The sequence below is a fragment of the Trichoplusia ni genome, unplaced genomic scaffold, assembly GCF_003590095.1.
Source record: "Trichoplusia ni isolate ovarian cell line Hi5 unplaced genomic scaffold, tn1 tig00003702, whole genome shotgun sequence".
Taxonomy (NCBI): Eukaryota; Metazoa; Arthropoda; class Insecta; order Lepidoptera; family Noctuidae; genus Trichoplusia; species Trichoplusia ni.
The window spans coordinates 77,062-102,698 of NW_020800438.1; the positions used below are offsets into that span (position 1 = coordinate 77,062).

The 25,637-nt window shown below is 35.2% G+C and overlaps 1 protein-coding gene across 3 annotated transcripts in view; it reads left to right on the forward strand.

The window, feature by feature from the left end:
* LOC113508048 (protein tramtrack, beta isoform-like) overlaps nt 1-25,637 on the forward strand; it is a 139,256-nt gene that overhangs the window by 63,857 nt on the left and 49,762 nt on the right. The window contains exons 5-6 of one of the 3 annotated variants that reach the window (XM_026891010.1): nt 19,633-19,809; nt 20,557-21,198. The exons of the other annotated variants lie outside the window; for them this stretch is intronic. Coding sequence (XP_026746811.1) covers nt 19,633-19,809; nt 20,557-20,759 — 380 coding nt within the window. The 3' untranslated portion in view covers nt 20,760-21,198. Of the gene's footprint in view, nt 1-19,632; nt 19,810-20,556; nt 21,199-25,637 lie in introns of those variants that run through there. 3 annotated transcript variants of the gene reach the window in all.

The window sequence follows — 25,637 nt, forward strand, 5'->3', positions numbered from 1 at the left end:
TAATAAAACATGTGTGCTTTGAAAGAAATTAAAAATATTTATAACATTCGTTTTTATTTTATTTAATACAAGCTATTGAATACCATTTCTCGTCACAACACTAACCAGTAAATATCATTAAAATATTCTGTTCGTTTTCAGTTGCCATGATTCATTTAACAGCCTTTTTTCGGGGTACCTTAACTTTTAGTACACACTAGTTTTCACAGAACTGCTCTAACGATATTTATTTTTTCAGGTGGTATACGGTTCTCGACATCTCGGCAAGGTTTCCCGTGCCTCCTGGTCGGTAAATACCGGTTCAACAAGTGGGCTGGCAGCAAGGGCTCCAAAATGATCTGGGTCTGTGCAAGAAGCATTCCTGATAAGTGTCGAGCAAGAATGACCACAATTAACACAAAAATCGTCAAGATTATGGGCCATCATAATCATTAAAACGAATTCCGATTGTTTTTAAACCATTACTAGCCCACTGCAGGGCTATTCTGTTCTGTCTATGGCTTTTACTGACAATTTGTTGTAAGCATTTAGTTCGTCTCGCACTCTCATAAGAACAATTACCTCGATAATTAATATTTGATGTTAGGAAGTTCTATATTTACCAATATACGTAGGTGCGTAGAGTTTAAAATAAATATTTAGTGTAGGTTAAGCAATGAGTGCGTAAGGCAGAGCGCGCTTTACGACATAGAGCAGTCTCTTCTACAACTGCAACAATATTATATAAGATCTTGTGGCTTTCCCTCTGAAAAGTCACTGTAATTAATTACATTTAACTAAACTTCTAATAATGCATGTTATTGATTCGATAAGAAATAAGTGTTTATGTCATTCAGACATTAGGATTACGACATTTGCATGTTAATTTTAGATTTATATATTAACGTATTTTAAGAGTAATAAAAACGTGTTAACATATATTTTAGGTGATTATTAGCGTTTACCATTGATCACACATCAATAGGTCATTAGATATATTCTTACATTAGAAAATTTTACTAATGTCTGTCTATGTGTAGTTTCTTTAAAGTTAACCTTTTTAATACTATTTGGTAATCAATTGTAGATTATAAGGTTCTAACATTGATCTTATTTGAATGAAGTAGTAGAATGTTATGTGTAGTCTATGCTTTATGTGTATTCAACGCTTCATGGGTAGATAATAAAGGGAAAAAGCAGATTGTCTTTTATTTTACAATCCTCATTAATAAAAAAATTTGATTGAAAAAAGTAGGTATAATATTTACATAAATATATGGACCATCAATAAGATTTTTTTATACTTTAATTAAAAATTTTTGAAATGACAAATTAAATTTTGATTATTTTCGTCATAATTTGTATTTTATAAAATATTAATATAATTTATTTTTTATTTCTTAGCATTCATTACGAAAACGCGGCGCGGCTTCCCTTGCCTTCAGATCGGGAAGTATCGGTTCCGCATCGCCAGCGGGCAGCCGCCCAAGCTGCACTGGGTCTGCGTCAGCAGTGTGTCCAACAGGTGCCGCGCCAGGGTCACCACTCTGGAGAAACAAATTGTCAAGTCCTTGAACCAACACAACCATTGAGACGCCACTGAATTGTAACGAAGAATTAACAAACAGCCTATGACTACCCCTTAAAGTATGGAATATTATTGCAGTTGTGGAAGCGTGACAGCGCACTATACAGCGCATAGCGGGATCTCTTTCCCACACCTCGCAATAATGTTACATTAAGACGCTATTTCGCTGGTCTTCGTTTTAGTTGCTTATTCATTTCTACTCCTTACCTATTTATTATAAATCTATTTATTGAAATGTATTACTGTATTAAGCAAGGGATTGGCCTTAATTTTATTAAAGCGGTATTTATAATCTGACCCTCCTCTATTTATATGTATATAGCATTAAATTAAGCTCATATTATTCTTTAAAGAATTATTCAATTCATCATTTTATATAATAAAAAATAATGTCTTGTAATCAAATGTAATGAATTTCATATAATAAATGATATTATACCAAATATAATAAAATTATGCTTACTTGGTTTTTGGTACTTCCGCTTTTGTAATATTTACCTACAAGTGGTATTATTGTTTTGGTGTTGTATTTCCAGATAGTGAGGAGCCGGTGTTTTCGACGTCGCGGTATGGGAAGCCGGTCATCTTGGTGGGGGGGTACCGGTTCAACAAGTGGAGCGGGAGTAAGGGAGTCCGCGCCAGGTGGCCCTGCGTCAAGGCCTGCCTCGGGTGCAAGGCCACCATAATCACCATGGACGACGTCATTGTTAAATTCTGCAATGAACATAACCATTAACTTAGATTGATGATGATTAATCATTTGATCATTATGATTGTGCATTTGTGATCATTTAGTCACTAGTTAAGTAATTCTGTAACAAAACTTTGTGATTTTAGTGTTTGAGTTGATTTAAGTGATTTAAGGTGAACGAAACTAATTATTATTTCCATAAATTATTGAAAATAAAACGCTGTTTGTTTTGGACCTCTGGAGAAGGGAATGTAAATTAAGTTGGTAAAACTGTACAATATTATACCCAAATGCGATTTAGAAGCTGAGGTACGAATGTTTCAGATCCGATTATGAGTTATTCTGCACGTGGCAACCCTGTTATACAAATCGGTCCGTACAGGTTCAGTAAGTACAGCCGCAGCTCTGGGCCCAAGGTTCGATGGATATGCATCAAAGATCACAGCGGCTGTCGTGCCAAGATCACTACTGTTGGAGAGGTTATTGTCAAGTGTGAAAATCAGCATAACCATTAAACTTATCCATAAAAGGTACCTACCGATTGTAACAACTTGCGTATATCAAACGAATAAAACGTTTGAAAAGCTTAAATAAGGAAATAGTACCTACTGTAGTGGTGGTGGGGGTGGCGTATCAAAAAACAAATACAAGATTTATATTTTAAAAAAAATAGGTACATGGACTAATTCCTCCGTGTTTAGCTTGACGATTAATCGTATCAAACACTGATTTCCTCCGAGAATAAACTGTAATAGCACAGTTTACATTATAATAAATTAATAAATATATATGTAATAAAAAAAGAAAAATATTCATTATCTTTTCAGATGAATTTCCAAGAATAACAACGTCGTCGCGCGGTGGACCGGTGTTGACAATTGGAAATTATCGTTACAATAAATGGTCTGGCAGCAGAGGCGATCGAGTTCGCTGGGTTTGCTCCAAAGTACATACCTACAAATGTTCTGCTTCTATTCTGACATACAAAAATGTTATATTCAAGCAAAGGCCGCATAATCATTAACCCTTCTTATATACGGTTCTTCCTATATTTATGATTCTCCTGCACATTTTCTTAATTAGATCTTGATAAACCTGTATAATTTTATTCTACGTGTGTGTATCACTGAATTCCTCATAATTTTGCCGGAACATCTATTTTAGAGTTCCGTAGCCAAAGGACTTGCGACACGTGTATAGAGACCGAATTTTTAATATATTGCGGTTTATATTTACGATAATATATTTTCATCGAATAAGTCTGTAAAATAGTAAACTGTAAATGTCAATATGTACCTGTCTTACACATAAATACAAACCTAATATAAATAAAAATTAAAATGCAAATATCTATTCTGTTGTTTTCTAGTCCTTACAAGCATTAGCTGCACAGCTCCAGCATTAATGAATTATTATTATATTTATTACTAATAAATATATTTCCTACATAGCTTTTGTAAAATTCACTTGCACAAACATACCAGTAGGTATGTTTGTTCAAGTGAATTTTATGTTTGTGAAACCGCCCACGACACAAGGATTAAATTCCTTAGTGCGGGAGTCGTTAAAAAAAAGGAAAGAAAGAAGAAATACTTATTATGAAGTACTAATATAAACGGTTTAATTTATTACAAAAATTAATGAAGCAAATTTATTATTGATTCAATTTTTCTAACGTTTTAGAGCCGTTCTATACGACTTCTAGACTAGGACGGCCTGTGTTGCAGCTCGGGCCCTACAGATTTAACAGGACAACTCAAAGCGACGTACCAAAATCATCGTGGAGGTGTGTCAAATACTCGAGCGGGTGTAAAGCCAAAGTAATCACATTGAATGACATTATTTATCAAATTAAAGGCGAACATACACATTTAAGGAAAAATATTAGATCTCTGCTTGATCCTAACTAAAACCTTAGACTATATTATTCATTTGTACAAGTTCGTGAACTTTAGTTTCAACCGTTGCTGTTGCTAACTTATTGAATTTAATTTTTATTGTTATTTATTAAGTAATATATATTACATGCAAGCTAGGTATATGATAAAAGACGAATTATTGTTGAATTGTCTATAATCGAGTTATCAAATGTTTATTAAATATATCAAGCATATAATTTAACTAATAAATATTGTTTTTGCTTAAAGGCTAAACCTCCTCTCGGGCATGTAGTGTTCACCACCTCGACAACCTATATTTATACTTACAATTTCAATGTTACAGAGGTATTTTTTTCAAAGTCCAGGTTCGGGAAGCCTGTAATAAATGTTGGGAAGTATCGTTACAACAAGTATAGTCGCTGCTCAGGGCCCCGAGTGCGGTGGCTGTGTGTGAAGGCTCGCTCCGGCTGTCCCGCGGTGCTGCTCACCGTCGATAACGTCATCGTGCACGCTAAGAATCAGCACACACATTGATTTGTATGCCAGTATTCTTAGTGTTCTTTTATTCATTTGGGAAACTACTTTCACATTGGGCTAACAGCACCTTATGAAGTAATGTTAATGCAATTGTGACAGGAGAAATATGCTGTTTTTTCCTTCCTCTCGAACGATTTAAAATATTTGTTTTCAAAAAATTACAATAGGCCCTTAGAAATTCAAGTTTACGTCGAGTTCACGTATTTATGTATATAATAAAGTACAAACCTGCAGTATATTTTTTCTACCAAAGCATCCACACGGTTGGACTTACCAAATGACATTTTATTTTATCATTCTGTAAAGGATATGTCAAAGTTAGATAATAGCTGAAATTGTAGGAGTGGCTCTAACCAGCACTGTGACGTAGCATTGGCTGATCCACCTCCATCTGTACTAACTCTATTCATGTAACTATAGTATTACATTTACTGTGGTATTTTATGCTAATAGAAATAAAGGTCTCTTATTCATTTACTGTGAATAAAATATCTGAGATGGATGTTGTAATCTTTCAAATATAACTAGGTAAATTATCCCCTGGCAAAACGACATGGTGTTTTATTTATTTTAATACCTCGGTTGAAATTATTCAAATCTGACTTTTCCGAAAATATATAGATCCATAAAATGTTTTTAGATAGGTACTGATTCAAACTTTTAACAACAATATTTTAGCTTAAATCAATGATCCACATATGATCTAATGATCCAAGTATTGAAGAATCTATCGGTGAATAGTGTTCGACAATATTTACTGTTACTTTTGAGACGACCTACGACGACTATGTTCATGTTTAAAATATTGCAATAATAATATGAGGCAAAATAAATAAGTGCAAAGTGTAAGTGTAAAATAATTGATTACGATTGCGACGGTTCCAGTTTGTTAAACAGTACTTTGTTGTGGTAAAAATTTAGCAGCTCATGCATCTTAGTAGACCCAAAAGAAAGGTCTTAAGTGAACAAAACAAAGCTTTGAATTTGGCAATACAAACGTTATTTATTTATATTTATGGATTCGGTCTATTTGCAGATCAAATAAAATTTGTAACGTCTAACCGAGGAAATCCGATGATTGAGTACAATCACAATAGATTTAGCTTCAACAAGAGTACTCTTGGCTCCGTTCCTAAGAAGAGATGGGTGTGCACGCGGTGGTCCCACGGCTGTAGAGCCTCGTTGACCACACAGCGAGATACCATCGTCAAGTATAATGATGCCCACACTCATAAATAATACGTCAATTTAATCTCTGGAAACAGAAAAAATACATTTTAGGTATTATTTCCTTAAGAATAAGGACCAACGTAATTATGATCGTAGATCGTCAGTATCTAGTACTGAAATAAACGATTGCTGTAAGACTTTTGACGATTGTGTTATCAAAATAGAAAGTAATATAATAAAACTGTTTTTTTTAATCAAAATACTAGATTTGAAAAATCCATGACACTTCATTTAATAAAATATTATATTTCAGATTTCAGAAACATCCAAACTTTGCGCATTTTTAATAGGAAAGTTATTTGTTTCCCTCTACATTGCGTCTTTTATGTATTCACCAGGTCTTCCTTCAGTGACCTTTGTGATGTCACAGCGTGGTAGACAAATGATCAAATGTGGTAAGCATCGGTTTAGAGTGAAAGATCCCAATCGCTTGCGGAAAGTGTGGCAGTGCAACAAGTGGTGCGTTGGGTGCAGGGCGCAAATCGTTACCGTCAACGACGTCGTCATAGGTTTACGTATATTTCATAACCACTAAGAATATGACATAAAACTATTTTCAAACGGACACATCGGAACTAAAATTATGAATATAACAAAAAGTGATTCCGTCTGAAAATAGGTTTATTTTATTTACAGCATTAAAGATGCACATCTCAGAGTTTTATTTATAGATTTAAGAAAATTAGGAATTTGTCGTGGAATACCTTATGGTGCTGATTAAATTTTTACAGTTCGGTTTTATTGGCTTGGTTTTATTTGCCCGTTTTTGTTGCGTAAATTTATGGTTTTGTATTTTTATAATACGAAAGTTTACATGAAAATAGCTCATTAAATACTAATAAACTGGGTGCTAAAAAACATATGTATTTTTTTATGATGACATTATTCCTTTTTAGATCCAATACTTACTACATCCAGGTATGGGAAACCGAAGTTATTATACCAAGGTCAGGAGTACAACTTGTGTAACCCGAATTGTGCGGGAGCGAAGAAAATGTGGCGTTGTGTCAAGTGGTCCTCCAGCTATAAGTGCAGGGGGTTTCTCACCACAGTCGATAATTCTATTGTTTATTTTAAAAATTCTCACACACATTTGTAAAGTTTAAAGTGTTCTATGATATAATGTAATAAATAATCTAAAAACTTTTATGTTAAGGCTTTTATGGTGTTGTTCCCTTGGTTTTATTTTATTCTCGTTTTCAATTAAATATAATATAATTAAAAGCAGATACACCTATTTCATTTGTACTTATGATCCGAATTTAAGTGTCCAATCTGCAAAGGCCCTCCATGTGTATACCTTATACTTCTAACTTTATGGGTGACTTTTCCTGTATTAACAATTCCTTTGTTTCCTTTTAGAACTCCAGTTTAGAACGTCAATGCAAGGCCGGCCAATACTTATATATCAAGGACATAGATTTAACAAGGAGTTTAGATCCGGTGCCAACCCTATGAGCAGTAAGACCCGTTGGAGATGTGTCCAGAGGAATCACGGGTGTCGGGCAGCTGTCGTACTCATCGAAGAGCAACTAGTTAGGGTAGTCAACGGACATAATCACGATAGTATACTACAATAGGGATGTACGAAGTGTGACTCATGCAAGATTTACTGATAATAAAGTAGGCGTGGAATTACGCTGAAACGGTATACGTAATTGATTATATTACATATAATTAGATTATAATGATTAGCAGTAAGTTACTAGTGTTCGAAATATAGCTTTCTATTTTTAATGAAAATCGCTGTTTTTTTTATATATCTTTAAGTATTATTATGGCCTTAGTAAGTTTCTTGCCACATTTAAGTTTCTTCAAGATCGCGGGAGATTGAAAAGATGTGTCTTCAAAAAGTGACTCGACTTCTGTAATAAAATGACTTCACCAAAATTGTACCTACTAATTTTTAGATGAAATCGAGTTTATCAAATCAAATAAAGGTGGCCCAGCCCTTATACACCGGGGATATAGATACAACAAGGAGTTCAAGCCCACCGGCAGTGATGCGAACGTTAGGACACGTTGGAGGTGCGTCCAGAGAAACCGTGGGTGTCGAGCTGCCGTCGTGCTTGTAAACATGAAATTCTTCGGGATAGTCAATGAACATAATCACATATAAAATGTTACCCCATTTCGCAAAAGAAAGAAAAGGATCCAGTTGTTTAGTAATAGTTTCATACACATACAATTTCTCCTAATTAAGGGTATAAAATAGTCTATTAGATATTGCTTGTGTTATATTGCCAAAAAAATAAATTTAATATATATAAATAATGATATATGTCAACGTGTGTTTCATGAAAGTTCTCATACCTTTATATATCTTTTTACTTTTAAAATGTATTTAGTATTATTTACATATAAATAAGTACTAAATTTGTCTGAAATTTTTAGAGCGCATTAAGTTTATAACATCTAAGAAAGGTTACCCAGCACTTATATACCAGGGCAACAGATACAACAAGGCCACTGTCAGTGCCAACAGCAACAGGAGTCGTTGGAGATGCATGCGGAGGTACCAAGGATGTCGAGCGGCCGTTGTGCTCGTTAACATGAAATTCATAGGGACTGTCAATGAACATAATCATATTTAATATGTTTTAACAGACTTTCTACGTAAAACTCAGTCATGTATCTGTAGAGATGTTTTAAGACAAATGTGTCATGAAGCATTTTCTGAGTCAGGTCCTTGATGAATTATAACAGTTAATTAAAATTAAATTTTTATTTCTCCTGAAATGAGTAGCTTTTGTTCTTTAAAACATAATTTGTAAAAAGTATGAAACCAAGAACCACCAGGAATGATGATAGTTTAAAACTTAGTTTAAAACCAGCTCTTGTGTTTTCTTTTTAGCACTTGATTTTATATTATCGAAACAAGGTCGACCGGTGCTTATTTTCCAAGGGAATCGATTCTACAAGGAGTGCAGGTCTACGGCTGACCCTCTAAAGGCCAGAACCCGTTGGAGATGTGTACAGAAAAACCATGGCTGTACTGCTGAACGAACTGCAATTAGTGAGGGTCGTCAGTGAACATAATCATGACTAGTCATAAACCATCCTAAAATCGGCTTTAGAAGCTATGTTCTTAAACGAAGGAAATCGATCAATGCACCATCAAACCTTCGGTTTTTAAGTGGACTGAAATATCGCCTTAAAAATATAGAAAAATAAATATGTAGTCACATAATAGATAATACAATTATCACCAATACTTGTGCGAAGCACATATGTCCTTGATTAAATTATTAATTGAACCTTTGTCCTGTTTTCTTTGTTTCGTTCTTCTCACTTCTAAAGCATGAACTGTCACCGATATTGCTTATAAAGACTTTTTAGAAATCTTATTTTAAACACTGGTATTGAGCTGTATCCAGTTAGATTGGAAGCCGTTCCCAACATAATTTTATTGGGAAAAGGCTAGAATGATGATGATTATAATTTATTAACCCTGCTTTTCTTTTTTAGGTCTACTCTTTACAACGTCAAAGCAAGGTCGGCCAGTGCTTATATACCAAGGAAACCGGTTTAACAAGGAGTATAGTGCTAAGGTGAATCCAACGAACGCCAGAACGCGTTGGAGATGTGTTCAGAAGAACCGCGGCTGTCGAGCGTTCGTTGTACTGATTAATATGGGACTAGCTGCTGCCGCCACGGATCACAATCACCACTAATATATTAATTATAGTTTGCATTCAAAAAGTATTAAGGTACCTATCAATAATAAAGTATCGTAAAGATTTTCGTTCTTACCCTCGACCCGAAAAACGGTGGGGTGTTATAAATTTGTCGTGACTTTGTGTGTAAGTCTATCTGTCCGCATCGTAACTCTCGAACGGATTAGCTGTTTTCGCAATAGTCTGCGAAAGCGAAGCATTCCGGTGGTTCAAGAGGCTGGCACACCCCTTCGCCTTTCCCAAGTCAAAGGAAGTTCATGAAGATTTCTACTGGGTCATAAAAAGCAGACCAGTTGTTTGATGATCACTCTTAGACGGCCGTGGCCGATGGATGTTAAATTACATTTATTTTGATTACTTCCTTTTCTCTCACTTTTGCTAAATATGAGTATCAGATACAAGGCAGGATTCGTAAAATTATATAATTATGACAAATTTCATTTCCAAGTGTGTCGGGGGTTTGTTTGTTTGTGGAATGTTACTAGCAGTATTTGCGTCGTTTATATTCCTGACTAATCCAGTTGCGGCCACAGTATAGACGCTGTCATTAGTTTCCAACAGATCGAATAAATTAAAAGTGCTCCAAAAATCATTAAGTCCGACTGGTCTTAAGTCCATATCATTCAGCCGAAATATGTCTGCTAGACTTTTACTGCCTTTATACATTTACTGGGCTAATTGCAAGGTGATTTATTTATTTCATTTCATTTCATCTTACAAGCTAACAGATGACACATCCAAAACGCTTATAAGATTAATAGTTCGGTGTTACACATCCTCGTCATTATATTTAACAATGCAAAATTATTTAACAATGTCAGGAATGAGCAGAATAATCATAATTAAAAATTGATCAATAATATCATAGGAAAAAAAAATACAATCTGAGTCCATAAATAACATTAATATTAAAATAAAATAGCAATAATAATAAAAAAAAAAAAAAAAAAAATAAGAAAAACAAAACGCAGCTAGCAATTAAAATAATAATTAATTACAGTTAATTATGATAACTAACAATATTATGTCAATTTGATGGCTACAATTTATTTAAAATTATTTGAAATTCTTTACACAAATGTCCTAATCCATCGGCAAATAAGTCTAGCTCGTGGTGCTGTGCAAGTATGTCCCCAATAAATCGGAGTGCGCGGTTGGTGGGCGCTTGACGAGCGCGCTCGGTACGTGCGCGGGGGGGCTCCAGCAGTCGCGGGCGGCGCCGAGGCGCCACCTGTCCCTGTGAGTTTGCCGACACGTTCCCAGGGACTAAGATGCGGACACGCTCTAGTATTTGGGGACTATCAATCCTATTGTGAATTATGGACAGATATTGCATGACTTGAGACATTGCCCTTCTAAATTTCAACGTTTCAATGTCCACCATACCAGACACGAATAAGGAAGGGTATAAGTAGGGATAGTATCCGTACTGTTTCTTATAAATCCATCGAGCAAATTTACGTTGTATTTTTTCAATCATTAGAACGTATTTCTCTTCATAAGGATTCCAGATAACTGCACCGTACTCGAGTTTACTGCGCACATAGGCATTGTACAATACTTTTGCGACCCGTGTATTATCAAACTGTGACGCAGTCCTTATGACAAACCCTAACATTTTGTGCGCTGACTTACAAATTTTGTTGATGTGCGTGTGAAAGTCTAATTTGCAATCTAATAGTAATCCTAAGTCCCTAATCTCTTTAACTCTTTCCAAAGGAGCGTCAGTCAACTTATAATTAACAATAATGGGCTGTGATTTTCGCGTGAACGTTATTATTTTACATTTGAGATTATTGAACGGAAGGTGGTTTTCTTGACTCCATATAGACACAGCATCAATATCTCTCTGTAATGTCACGGCATCAGCCTCAGTTTCAATACCCAGCGTTAGTTTTAGGTCATCCGCAAATAGGAGACACTCTGAAGTCAAAACAACATCTGGTAAATCGTTGATAAATATCACGAATAGCAAAGGTCCTAACGTACTACCTTGACTCACTCCTGACCTAGTAAAGTAGTCTCCAGAGTTATATCCATTGAGCCGCACATATTGACGTCGATTATTAAGGTAACAAGAAAAAAAAATTGAGGAGCTTTGGTACGAATCCAACAATCGCCAACTTTTTCAATAGCATATCGTTATCCACTAGGTCGAAGGCTTTCTGGAAGTCAAAGTAAGCCGCATCAACTTGCCTTCGCTTATCCATTTGTGAGCAGATATAGTCTACATGCGCGACCAAGTTGGTGGTGGTGGAGCGAGCTGTACGAAACCCATGTTGATCATTATGCAGCTGGTGACCGATTTGGCGCTTGATGGAATCACTTAGAATTGCTTCAAAGATCTTACCAAAAACGGATAGGACAGCTATAGGTCTGAAAGAAGTAACATGTGTGCCTCCGTCTCCTTTAGGAACAGGAGAGACTCGAGATAGCTTCCAGATCTCAGGATATCTTGACTGGGTCAATGAAAGATTATACAAATACAGAAGTGGCCGCCCAAGAACTGATATACAGTCCTTAACTAAGAAGACAGGAATGCCATCCGGCCCCCCAGCCGATCTTGGCTTAAGGCGTCTCACTGCCTTCTTCAGATCATTTTCATCTACTGTCGTGATGGAAACGGAGGCCACATCTCGATGTATATGTGCATATGCAGCTTTTGCAGCAGTATCCGGGTTTAGCTCGGGTTTCTCTGCATGGAAAACGGACGCAAAATATTTAGCAAAGGCATCGGCTGCGGCTTGATCTGTCACTTCAGTATTTTCATATATATATGTATCTATGTACCTTCTATCGTTTTTCTTCTCCTTTACATATTTCCAGAATTGCACTGGATCGTCAATGATATTTTTTTGTAATACAGTCATATATTTCCGGTATTCGCAGTCAATCAATTTCTTAACCTTCTCTCTATAATATACAAACATAGCCTTGTTAAATTCTTTGCCCTCTTTTTTGAATCGCTTATGATGAAAGTGTTTGTTTTGTATATTTTTTATTATTTCTACGTTGTACCATTTTGGATATATGTATCGCTGATTGTCTGACAATTGTTTTTTAATAGGCACAAACAGATTTATAATTTCGTATAGCTTATCGTAGAACAGCTGTACAGCACAGTTAATATCGCTTATTCTTAACAAGTCCGACCAGTCTATTTCAATCAAAGTCCTATATAGACCTTGAAAATCCGCCTTACGCCAGTTCCAATCTGTATTGGTATTCGAGCGAGGTGTCACTTGTTGCGGAGATGACACCCTCGATGATATCCAAAAGCCCGGAAATGTAATAATTATATCGAGCATAGGATGGTACTGATCGATATTTACCAGAGGATCTTCACTGAGAGATACCACTATCTGTTTAGGTTCAAAATTGCCCAGCACCAGATCTAGCATACCACCGCGATAATTCAAGACTGTGTTATATTGCTTAAGCGAGCAGAATTCACAAAAAAAGTCAAAAGTAGTCTTTATATTGGTACTGCAAGAGTTTAAATTAAAGTCACCTAGGATTAGAACATTCAGGTCGGGATAAGTACAAATCACATTTTCTATACATGTCAAAACATTCAAATATTGCTCATCCTTATAATTTGGTGGCAGATATACGACACAACATAAAAATTTTATATTTTTAAATGTCACAATTGCAAATATTAATTCTTTGTCATCAGTCATACTAACAATATCCGTAACTATTTTAACATTATAACGATCACGAATCGCGAGTAGAACTCCTCCCCATCCACAATCACCTGGTCTGTCTTTACGAACCACATGAAAACCCGGAGGAAAAAGTTCACCATTAGACACTGAACTCGTAAGGAAGGTCTCAGTTAATGCTATAATATCATATTCACTTTCCATAACATTATTAAGAAACATATTAGTTTTTGTTCTTAGGCCACGAACATTTTGGTAGCATATTTGCATTTCATGGAATCGCGGTTGACGCTTGATCGTTATTGTCTTTGGCGCGAAAGTTCTGCCGCCAGGGTTTAATGCAGATGTCTTCAGCCCAGTTTTCAGATGACATTATATTTTCGGCCTGCTTCAATGGAACTCCGAGTTTGAACGACGCATAATGCCCACGTGATTTCAGTTTTTCAACCGTGCATTTGTCGTTCCCACATATTGAGTTAAGATGTTCGCGTACTTGCTCTACTGTGGTGCCTTCTAGTACGTAGTATAGGTGCAGGTATCTTCGCCTTTCAGCAGCATGCAACATCGTAGAACCAGGCGCAGGTGATGTGTAATTATGTTATTTGTTTACTTGGTTCGCTGTAATTTGAGTGCATTCATTGCATTGAGTGCAGGTATCTATGGATACTCAGATAGCATGATATCCGAGTTAGAATTAATAGTTAAAATTTAGAATCTTGGTTATATTGAAAGTCGGTAGCGTTAAAGAGAATCTAGTAGTAATTTTCAAAATGAGGCTAACTACTTATTAATTAGTAAATGTTATAACTCAGTATCGGATTTCCTAGGTGATAAGTTGTATGATGTATAGCAATAGCCATAACTACGTGGTATTTCTGATGAGAAACTGTATCAATGTTTGCATGATAAAATGGTAGAATATACAAAGATTTTGATTGTAATAATATTATTGTATTCCTTAAAACCTAATTGTAACTGCTTGCATTCTTAGCAGATATGTATTTGATTGTCTAGATAAATTTTACATCAAGTGTTGTTAAATTGATGTGTAAATTCAGTGAATTAAATGGATTTTCTTAGTGACAACAATATGTAGTAATCATACATATGAAAAAATAACATGATGTTATGTAGGGGCTATGTAACACTTCTTAATGCATAATAAATTTCGTGGACAAATATTTTAGTGCGTTTGGTAAAACCACATATATACGTACCTATATAATTATAATCTATTTCTATTCAAGAGAGGTTTATTCACGCGTTTTTATCGTGGTTGAAGGGCGATGCGACGGGTTCGTCATCGCCGTGACAGCTCATTTAGGACTCCGGTTGAGTACGAAACTAGTCAGGCAATCCCGATGAATACGTGTTTGTAATGCCGTTGTTAAATAAACAATCCTTCTGGTACTTCTTTTTCTTTTTTTTTACTTCTGTTTATACAATTGACTCTCAATTGTACAAACTTTAATATACAGATTATTATTGTTGTTAAAGTTTGTTTATTTCAATACTTTTTGGTTAACTGCATTACTTACAATTACCGTTTCTTTTATGTAGGACCTATATTATTCGACACAACAAAATTTGGAAAACCAGTAATACTGTACGGAGGCGGCCGCTATAACCAGCACAGCAACAGTAAGGGTCTCAGAGGATTCTATGTGTGCGTTAAGAGATGGTCTGGATGTAAAGCATCGATATGGACGCATGATAATGAAATTATCAAAATCAGGAATGTCCACAATCATCCCATTTAGATTTAAGAATGCTTTTCTGTTTATTCCTAATCCGCTTTCGTTAGTATTACTTTGTGTTGTTTTTAATTACGCATCTGAACGCGTCAACAACAATTTATATTTCGTTTAATGTACTCATATATTTTTTAAGATCATTTTACACTAACAATATTACTAACACTGTGGGCCTATGTAGTCTGTGAATAAAATATTTTTTTTTATTTTAATTACTCCTTGTGGTTAACAATAAATTAGTTCACTACTTTTATTTTGAGTTTTGTTTGTAGTTTTTGTGAAACTTTTTGATTTTTAGGTACAGAAATGGTGTTTAAAATATGACTGGGGTCTGTATAATCAGTTTGTTTAAAAGTATTTATTTTATAATCACAGCAGCAAGATTTATAACCTCAAGGAAAGGCAGGCCGATGGTGCAGATAGGCGAGCACCGGTACTACCGGCACAGCTCGAGGCGCGTTGGCGGCGGCGGCCCCAAGCTGTGGGTCTGTGTCAAGTGGAGCTCCGGCTGCAGGTGCTCCATAAAAACTTTCGAAGGAGACATCATCGCTGTAAATGGAAACCATACACATGACCCTCTGAGGTCAAGAAATCAATTTCACTATCGCTAACTTCAAAATATTGTTCTCAAAGTCATTTTTTGTTTAATTTTACTGAATAAATAACTGATTCATTATAATTTTACATACCTTCATATGTTGTTTTCCCTTGACGATAGTAATTTTAGTTTTGAATACCATCTTTAAATTTTGACGACTATATTCTTTATTCTACGTTCGTCACTTGCAGATCTTATTATGACACAGTCCAGACGAGGCACGCCGATGTTGCAGAGAGGCCACTATCGATATTACCAGCATAACTGTTACAGGACTGGCCCTAAATGCCTCTGGCTCTGCATTAAAAAGACTGTTGGCTGCCGAGCCGCCATCACCACTTTTGATAATCAAGTTGTTAAAGACATTGTTGAACATAATCATCCTTAGAGTTGAGTGTCTTGTAGATTCTTGTAGTAGCCCTAGTAGAATCTAAAGTTATTTAGAGTTTTTATTTTCTTGAGTATATATTTATTTAAAGTTTGATTATTTACTTGAGTATTATTATGTTTAAAAATATTATAATTGCAGTAGGCACTAGGTAAAGCCTGTTAACTATGTTAGTGTTTAATTTTGCGTTTGGATAATAACGTATAATTATTGTAAGAAGACGAAAAATATAATGTTAATAGTGTAAATGTATGCGAGTTAAGTGCATATTATGTTGTTTGTAATTTTTTTCTAATAAATTTGTTTGATACAACAAAAAGTTTATTCTTAAGGCGATTCTTGAGATGATTTATTTATTTGGAACTAAGATGTGATCTTTAAAGTAGTGGTTTGTTTTGCTGAACAATGGAGAATCCATTTTTCAATCAAATAAACCACTTTACCGAAAGTACCAAAATTGGACTTTGAAAATTTTGCTTATCCTCTCTTGAAATATAGCTTTTTTCCTACTATTACTACTACTATACCACTATTTTGGTTAAAGACCAGTGAAACACGAAACAAACTAAGGTTTTAAAATTCTTTAACCATAATAAAATCAGGTAATTAATAATTGATGAAGTTCGTAATTCTCAACTACACTTATGGTTCATTTGTCTGCCACTATAAACCACCTGGTAAGGTAGAAAATAAGTTCAAGGTCTGTATAGGTATGTGATCGAAGTTTTAAGCAAGTATATTGTCATTAAATTCAGACAAACACACGATCGAAAATTAAGTTATTTTCGATCGCATTTCGCGTTGATTGAACCAGCCGCCAATCTATTTGTAATCATTTTTAATTTGTTTTTCAGAAAATGTTTGGTATTCTCATTCGAGATTCGGTAACGAAATAATGCATATTGGAAACCATCGCTACCACAAACATAGTCGCTGTAAGGGCCCCAGAGTCTCTTGGTTGTGCTGTAAATGGTCTTCCAGAAACTGCCGAGCATCCGTTGTTACGATCGAAGATAAAATTATCAAGATATCTGGTCAGTTACATAATCATCCTTAACACGAAATGCAGAAAGCTAAAGGGAAGTACACCCCTAATGTGTCGTAAGATCCCACGCCGTGTACTGTGTACACCTTAACAAGACATGTATTAGATCCTCAGAAGACGATTCCATTTAAAATTTGTGCTCTTACGTCTTACTTACTTACGTCTTACTGCTTCTAATTTGTACAAGCTCTTAATTTAAAATATAATCATTTAAATTAATAATTTTATTCATGTTTAACATTTTACTTTTTAAAACAGTCCATAACATGATCATTTAAAAACAAGTCCTTTTTGCAAAACATCTTTTGTATAAAAACAAGAAAAAAATATTAACAAGTAACATAAAGCTTACACAAACCGGGTACCAGGAAAATACACTAATAAATTTTTACTAAACTGTTATTGAAAGTCAAACTTTTTATTCAACCATTACACCTATTCCAAATGATGGTGAAATGGTTAAGAGGCTTCTTCTTTCATTATGCAAAATATTTTCTATACAATTTTAGTAGCTGTTATCTTATTTAATGAAATATTTCTGGTGCATAGTTTACACGAATACGCATGCATCCAGCGGGCGTATTACCCCTTTAAAATCGATACACCTACGCTTTTGTTTATTTCAATGTAGCTATAGCTGTATCAAGGTTATTCCCGGGACGAGACAGGGCTAGGTTCCGTCAGGAGCTTTATAGGTAAATATCGGTGCATACAGTGTCTATAGATTTATGTACGTCAGTGTCCGCGCGGCGCAGCGTCAGTGCCCGGGCCGGCGCCGTTACGTGCACAACTACATTTACACACAAATGACAGCTGAAGTAATTCAGGTAGGTAGTATTGCTATATTAATTAATTAATTTCTAAGTTGTGGAATGAATGTTCGACTGTAATGAAATCTCAAAGATAGGCTGTATATACTCTTAGATGTGTTGTCTTATAATCTGAAAGACACTGTTGGTATTAAAATGAACATGAATAGTTTATTGAGCCTTAGTTAGGATTTATACTGTCTTACTCGTAACATTTAAATTGAATTTATAAAGTTATAATAGGTACTTTCACTTCATATATGTTCCGAATTTGTTTATGTATCCTCTCATGGGTAATGACGGGACATGAAAGGAATTAGATACATTTCTGTCACGTTTAAGGCACCATGATTTGCAGATGGATTTTACTAAATGCATGAATGAGTATAGAGTTATAGTATAGAGTATAGAGTTATGCTTAATACTTCTAACTTTTTGTGTCTAAAAAATATTCGTGTAGTTTGACGATAAATAAATGAAGATCATGAGTTTACATCGTGCATTTCGAAAAGGTTTTACTATGCGGACTAATGTTTCGCTGTGCCGCTAGGAGCGCTAGTGATGCACAATGTCGCAAAATGGCTGAAATGTCAAATGCCATCGTTGATACGCGGGCTTTTTTGATAATTATATTTACATGTGTGCCTTTTTTTCAATGTCCCGTATGAATATGATGTGTGATTAGAATCAGGGATTATTAGTGATTTAAAATCGGTGATGAAACTGCGAAAGCTTTCATCATTTGAAAGCTGTTTTTATTCTCAGAAAATTTCAAGATTACCTAATTATTATTTCTGGAACGGATTGCCCAATACTTGATATTTTTTTTGTTAAGTTTATGTTTGATTAAAAAGCTAACTGTTTACTAGGTTAATTGAAAAGTTTAAGTGAAATTAAATTTTTAATGGTTAGGAATTTAAGATGAAGATAGTATGGATCGGACTTTATTGTACAATTCTGGATGTGTATCACAGTAAAGTAAATACCAAAAAATTGTCTTAAACTCAAGTTTTTTCCAGATCCTGTATTTACCACATCGAAATTCGGTAAACCCTTGATTCAGATTGGGGAGTATCGTTATTACAAACGAAGTTACTCAAGGGGGCCTAAAGCCATATGGGTTTGTGCTAAATGGCAGAGTCGTAACTGCAGGGCTTCCATTACAACAATAGAGTCAGTTATCATCGCGGCTAAGAATGAGCATAATCACTAATTTCTTTAAATTGTATTTTTTATTTATAATATTTCGATGATCTAAACGCTATCTGATGATCTCGCTATTAGCAATTAGACCTCTATTGTACCCTAAAACTGTATTTAATCTCAATGCTATAATTTTTATCTTTGATGTAAAATAAAGTGTTATTCATATTTCATGATAAATTCATTTATATTTTTTTTACCCTGATGTGTGTATTTATCTTGTTTTTACAATAAGACTAACGAAAACTGTATTCAGTAGGTACTCATTCTACGGTATTTTTAGGAACGCATCTATGTTTGCATGATTTTTGAAATATAGTTACTAAATAATTTATGGTGCATTTTTTTCGTACTTCCTTTTTGGGTCGTTGATTTTTTTTTCTGTATTTGATATCATTTACCAGAATACGTCGAAAGTATGAAGTATGAACCTTTGAAGTTGGCGTGTCTTCACAGGTTTTATACCCTCTGTGTTTTGAAAAAGAGACCTTTGGGTACACTGCCTACTATTTTCTACCTCACGTTTTACAGAAAATGAAATATATTTAGATTTAGGAAAAGTTTCTACAAAAGTCATTGTTTCAGGTCCAACAATAACTACTTCTAAATTTGGTAAACCTATAATACAGATCGGGAAATATCGATATTACCAGCGTGCCAATTACAAAGGGCCTCAGAAGAACTGGGTGTGCTCCAAATACAGGTCCAGCAACTGCAGGGCAGCCGTCACCACGTATAATGACAAGATTATATATACTAAGAGTGGGCATAATCACTAGAATTATATATGATCTCTATAAGATGTTGTAGTGTCACATTTGCACGCGCGCCTAGTACCTATAACTAACCTTTGTAGGCAAACAGGACGTTGTGTACTAACACAGCTTTCATTTTTGTGTCATTGTCAACTAATTAAGGCTTCTATAATAAGAAACAATGGTTGCTAATAGCATGCACACATATACATACACGCGCCGCGCGCAAATATGTCTCTAATGTATATATCAAGCTTTGTGAAAATGACCACGTTTGCTGTGTAGGGAGAGGGGCCTACCTCTTGGAGTAAGGCTGTTGCAGTCATAGAAGCGAGGGGCACGAGTACGTGGCGGAAATGGCATCTCGTTTAAACAAGTAGATACAGTAGCATTATTTAAAGGTGTATGAGTGTATCAATCTTAAGTATTTATCGTAGGGATTTAATTGCTGTTCTAGTCATTAGGAATTAAGAATCCTGTTATCTGTGTCAAATATGTAGTTAAAATGTTATCTGTAGGAAGCTTAAATCTTACCATGTTTATGTGTGTTATCACAAATTGTGTACCAATGACTATTAAAAATCTTATTATCGTGAGAACTTGGGAATGTATAATTCATATCAGGTACAATTATTTTGTTTTGTTATTTTTACTGAAAGTTTTCATGTTTTGTTTGGTCCTACCGAGGTATTAAATGTTTCAACTTAAAAGTAAGCAAGTACATAACATTAGTACATAATAACGTTTGTTACAGATGCTGTGTTCACTACATCGACGCAAGGAAATCCGGTAATATTGTTAAACAATTATCGATACAACTGGTGCAAGCGGTACAATAGAACTGATACTACTTTGAAGAAGAACTGGCGCTGTGTGAAGTGGAGCGCCGGCTGCCGCGCTAGCCTCTGGACCGTGGGCAGTGAGATCGTGAGCTTGCCGCGCCCGCACAACCACTAACGAGTACGACGAACAATCATCCCCCCAAAAGGATATAAACTAGAAAGGGTTCACACGATTTTTATGCCTTTCGATGTTTCTAATGTCAAGTATACTTTATTAAATGATTAAGGATTGGCCGATCAGCCAATCCCGATAAGTACGCGTGAGAAAACAAGTACCTATACTTGTTTTAGTTTTATATAATTTTAAGCAAAGTAATGGCCTCGGTAAGCTCTTAGATTTTCTGGCTTTAGATTAATAGTTGTCATGTTTGATGATGCATTTGTATCTGTTTCTGCACTTAAGCGGCGACTAGTCGTCAATATAATATATTATCTATTCTTCGTAAAGAACTTAATTGAGTGAAATAAATTAGTCAACTAGAAAATCTTCTATAAATTTATAATATAGCTGTAACTGATTTGTAATACTAATATATTTAAAAGCGTCTGTAAAATATGGTTTTATTCAAAATCTAAGTTTCATAAATCCATATTTTATATACTAAAAAATAAACCCAATGGCTGAGCAAGATACAAGCAAGGTAATCATATTTTCTGCCTAATTTACACTCAAGGGTAAATTAAAGATTCTTATTTTAACTAGTCGTAAATTCTTTCAGATCACCTGTCATTCACAACATCGAGGTTCGGCAGGCCGGTGATATTATTGAACAACTATCGCTATAACTATTCAGCTTCGACTACTTCGAGCGACAGTGTTAGCACGAAGAGCTGGCGCTGCGTCAAGTGGCGGCTCACCAACTGCCGAGCCATACTCTTCACAACGGAGACAGGAGTCGTGAAACTCCACCGGCAGCACAACCACGCGGCTACCCAACAGGGAAAGTTTAAATATGATGTATTCTAAATATTAACGTATGAATAGGCGTAGAAATCCATGGGCTCAGGGTGGGGCAGTATTCAACTTATCCTCCCCCCTCCCCCGGTAATTTCTTTTGTTCTGGCTGAACCTATTTAGCACTTCCAAAAAATTATGTTTTGACTCGGCTCTCCATGTTCTGTGTTCACTCAGCATACACAGGCCGTTCAGAACACTTGCGCTCATGGTTGCGCGAAGCCGCGTTTTGATCCGCGGGACGTGCTAAATGATCGCTCTATTGTATAAGTCGTACATGACTAGGCAAGAAAAAAAAACGAGCGCAGTTTTTACGCTGGGATAAAATCGCATATCCGAAATCGTGATCAGATCCGCCACTTCCATCTCTTTCTTACGGATATTATGGTTGTTATTAGTAAAGCTTTTTATAGGTCAGAGCCAGGGTGAGGCGCCCCAGCTTGCCCAAGTGTGGCTACGCCCATGAACGTATGTGTCAACCGGTTTTACACTTTTCATCTTGTTGAATCAATGATAAGAATTTGTTTCATAAATTAAAAAAAAATTAACCATGCAGGTTGTCAGACACACAGTTTTGTCAGGGAAGTTATGGGGTTAATCTTGTTGATTATTCAGAGAAATTCTGAGTTCTGAGTAAACTATAACCAATTAATCTGATAAAACAATAGACCATGATAAACCACTAGAACACTGGTGTAAGACAAGCAGGATCGTATTTTTAAGTCAATATTATTACATTTAGTGATTAGTCAAATAGTTATTTCCCTTTCACTTAAGTGATTTGCGAAAATATTAAATCTCGTTTAAATTTTGGAAAACCAAAGAATCTTAGAAATAATATTAATTATTATTAAAATTTTGTAACACTTTGAACTAGAAATAAATAAGGGCATGTTTTCGTGCTATAAATGTATACATGTAATTCCTATAATATTTTAGTTTTAAGTAAATTTGAGGAAATTGCGAGCTTATTGAAATAAATATTAAATCGCTCCAAAAAATATTTTGTCGACACATATTTAATCGAATAATTGTAGCTGTAGTTTATGTTTATCTAACTATCATTTTATTGCATCTCAATATAGTTCAGATATTAAATCTGTATCGATTAAATCTCATCATCGTACAAAAAAAATCGTTTTTTTTCTTCTATCCGGCTTCACCATCAGTAGAGCATTAGTAATGTAGTATTAGAGTGAGAAGCGATGGATTTTGTTACAGGATCAGTATCATCATAGTGTTGTACATACAATGAAATCCTTATCATCTGAATGGGGTTTAAAACGTTCCAACTATATATAGTTTAAGTATTCGCAGTAGCATTTCCTTTTCAGTTGTGTTTTCCACCTCTCGTTCCGGAAGGCCGGTGATTATATTTGGCAGATACAGGTATAACAGGAACAACAAGAGTCACGGCGACGTCGCGTGGTGGACTTGCAGCCGGACGTCCAGTAAATGTCGAGCTTCCCTCAAAACATACCACGATACTATTGTCAAGTGTAACGGCGAACATAATCACTGAATAATCACTTTGTATGACTTTTGTAAGATAAATAAAATGTTTTTTTTCTATTTATTTATTTTTAAGATTCCCAATCTTCGTTGAGGTGAAGAGAAGACATATATTGTAATAAAGTATGTGGCGTTTGTGACATATAGCATCCTTAATTTACTTAATGTATAAATGTGAAAGTAAGTTTGTTTGTTACGTTTCCTGGTTCCAAGCTACCTCCTGGTAATGGGATCACACATTTATCCTGGAATTCCCACGGCAACATAAACTACCGCGTGCTGCAAACTGAAGCCCACGCGGACGAAGTCGCGGACAATAGCAAGTGCTAAAACAAAGACTTTTTTATTCAGGTTACTCTCATTCAGAAAATATGGAACCTAGATTCAGATTATCTAGACTTGGGACACAAGTGCTCGATGTTGGTTCGTGTACCTACTACAAAAACAACAGGAGCAGGGGTGTCAAGTCCGTGTGGTTCTGCGGCAAGAGGAGGAGTGGGTGCCGTGCCTCACTCATACTGGCTGATGACGACATCATAGCTGCCAGACATACTCATAACCATGAATAGTCAAAACTATACCATTTTAACAAATGTAGGACAGTGCCATCATCATCACCAAATTGAAGTGCCCGGCACTAACTAGGCATTATAGATTTTTCATTCTTCTTAGATCCTGTGCCCTCACTTTTATTTCTTCAAACGTAAACTTTTTCAAAAGTTTTAATGTCTTTGTATCTGAAATTCAGACGCTTTTCAGGTTTTATATGTTTACGGCTATTTTTTTTATTTGTGTTTTATTCATATGTCAACCTTACTTTCAATTTTATTAAATATTTTGTTACTAATCGATAGTGCCTTATGATTTCGTTTTTATTCACTTTTGAAACAATTTTAAGGACTAAAGATATATGAGGCCCAGGACAGAGAATCATGGAAAGATTTGGGGAAGGCCTTTGCCTAGAAGTGGGATACAGTGGGCTAGATAAAAAAAGATATAAGTATGCATTTCTGAACACAGTGAAAACAACTTTATTCCATAGCATTGGCTTGTTTACCTTTTTTGTACGATATACATAGCTAATCAATAGCTTTTAAAATCTCCAACACTTCACTGATAAGTACAAGCAGATTGAAAATGCTCTCACGTTTGATTGCAGCTCATTTCACAGAGTCTCGTTACGGGCGACCTGTCTTAGTGTTCGGCAATTACAGATATAACAAGAACAATAACAGCAACACCCCTTCAGCTTGGTGGCGGTGCAGCAAAGCAAGGACGTTCGGCTGCAAGGCCAGCGTCACCACGTTCGATAGTGTCATTGTTAAAATAAAGGGAGAACATAATCATTAACCTTACCAAGGAATTGCCGTTGCAAACATAATTCGGCTGCGTTTGTTGTTGTTAATTTTGAGTGTTATAAATATATCTAACTACAGCAAGTAACAGTCTTTGTTCGTCATAATCGTTCCCCTGCCCTTATTCCCAATTATTATTTGGGGTCGGCGCAAGATGTCTTCTCCTTCCATACCTTTCTATCTGACGACATCTCAGAAGAAACACATTTAAAAAACTTTTAAAAATAATTTTGTTCCAAACTAAGACGTCATGTTTTTAAAAAAGGTAAAAAAATATGTCAGTATGACGTTTTTTTGAATTTATTCTATTATATTATTTTTCATATATTATTTTTCATTTTGTTTTCGACTTCCCGACCAAAACCTTATACACTTGTGTGAGAATATGAGTTAATTGCATGATTCTGGATTCGATATAATTATAAACAATTAAAACAAGATTCATCAATAAAAAAATATTTTTATTAAACACCATGTGCAGTTCTTAACATGTCTTTACCGTTTCTAGTGCCGGTATTTACAGTGACGCGTTTTGGTAAACCTGCTATACAGATGGGGAGATACAGGTTTCATCGGAACAACCGCAGCAACGGCGCCAAGTCCCTGTGGGTCTGCGGGAGGGCCTGCTTCGGCTGCCGAGCCACCATCACCACCTTGAATGAAGTTATTATCAAAGAAAAGAAGGTGCATAACCATTGACAGCACATTTAGTAAGAGGATGATAAGTTAATGTATGCATAGGATGCACGTTCTACACCCCCTTTTAGTAAACGACTGATAAAATTAGAATGGTGAAATGAATATGCTAAACGCATAAAATGTGTGCCTACATATACTTGTTCCTCTTATGTACTGATTTTCATGATTAATTTGTACGAGATTATGGTTTTGTTTTTTTTTCACAATCGATATTTTAAGGGTTCCCTAACTTCAGTTGACCTATCTATGTATTACACTAAAGTGCCCTAAAGTACATGCAGTTTATATTTTGCTGGGATATCCTTTTATTCTTAATTATATTTGTTGCTTTGACATTTATGTTTCATTTTACTGCTAGTTATCGTAAAGTAATATCAAAACATTACAGTACAAAATGTATCGTGATGCACAAGGTCAAAATATTCTTCATAATTATTGAATCACGGGAAGTATGGTTTAACTGAAATAAATC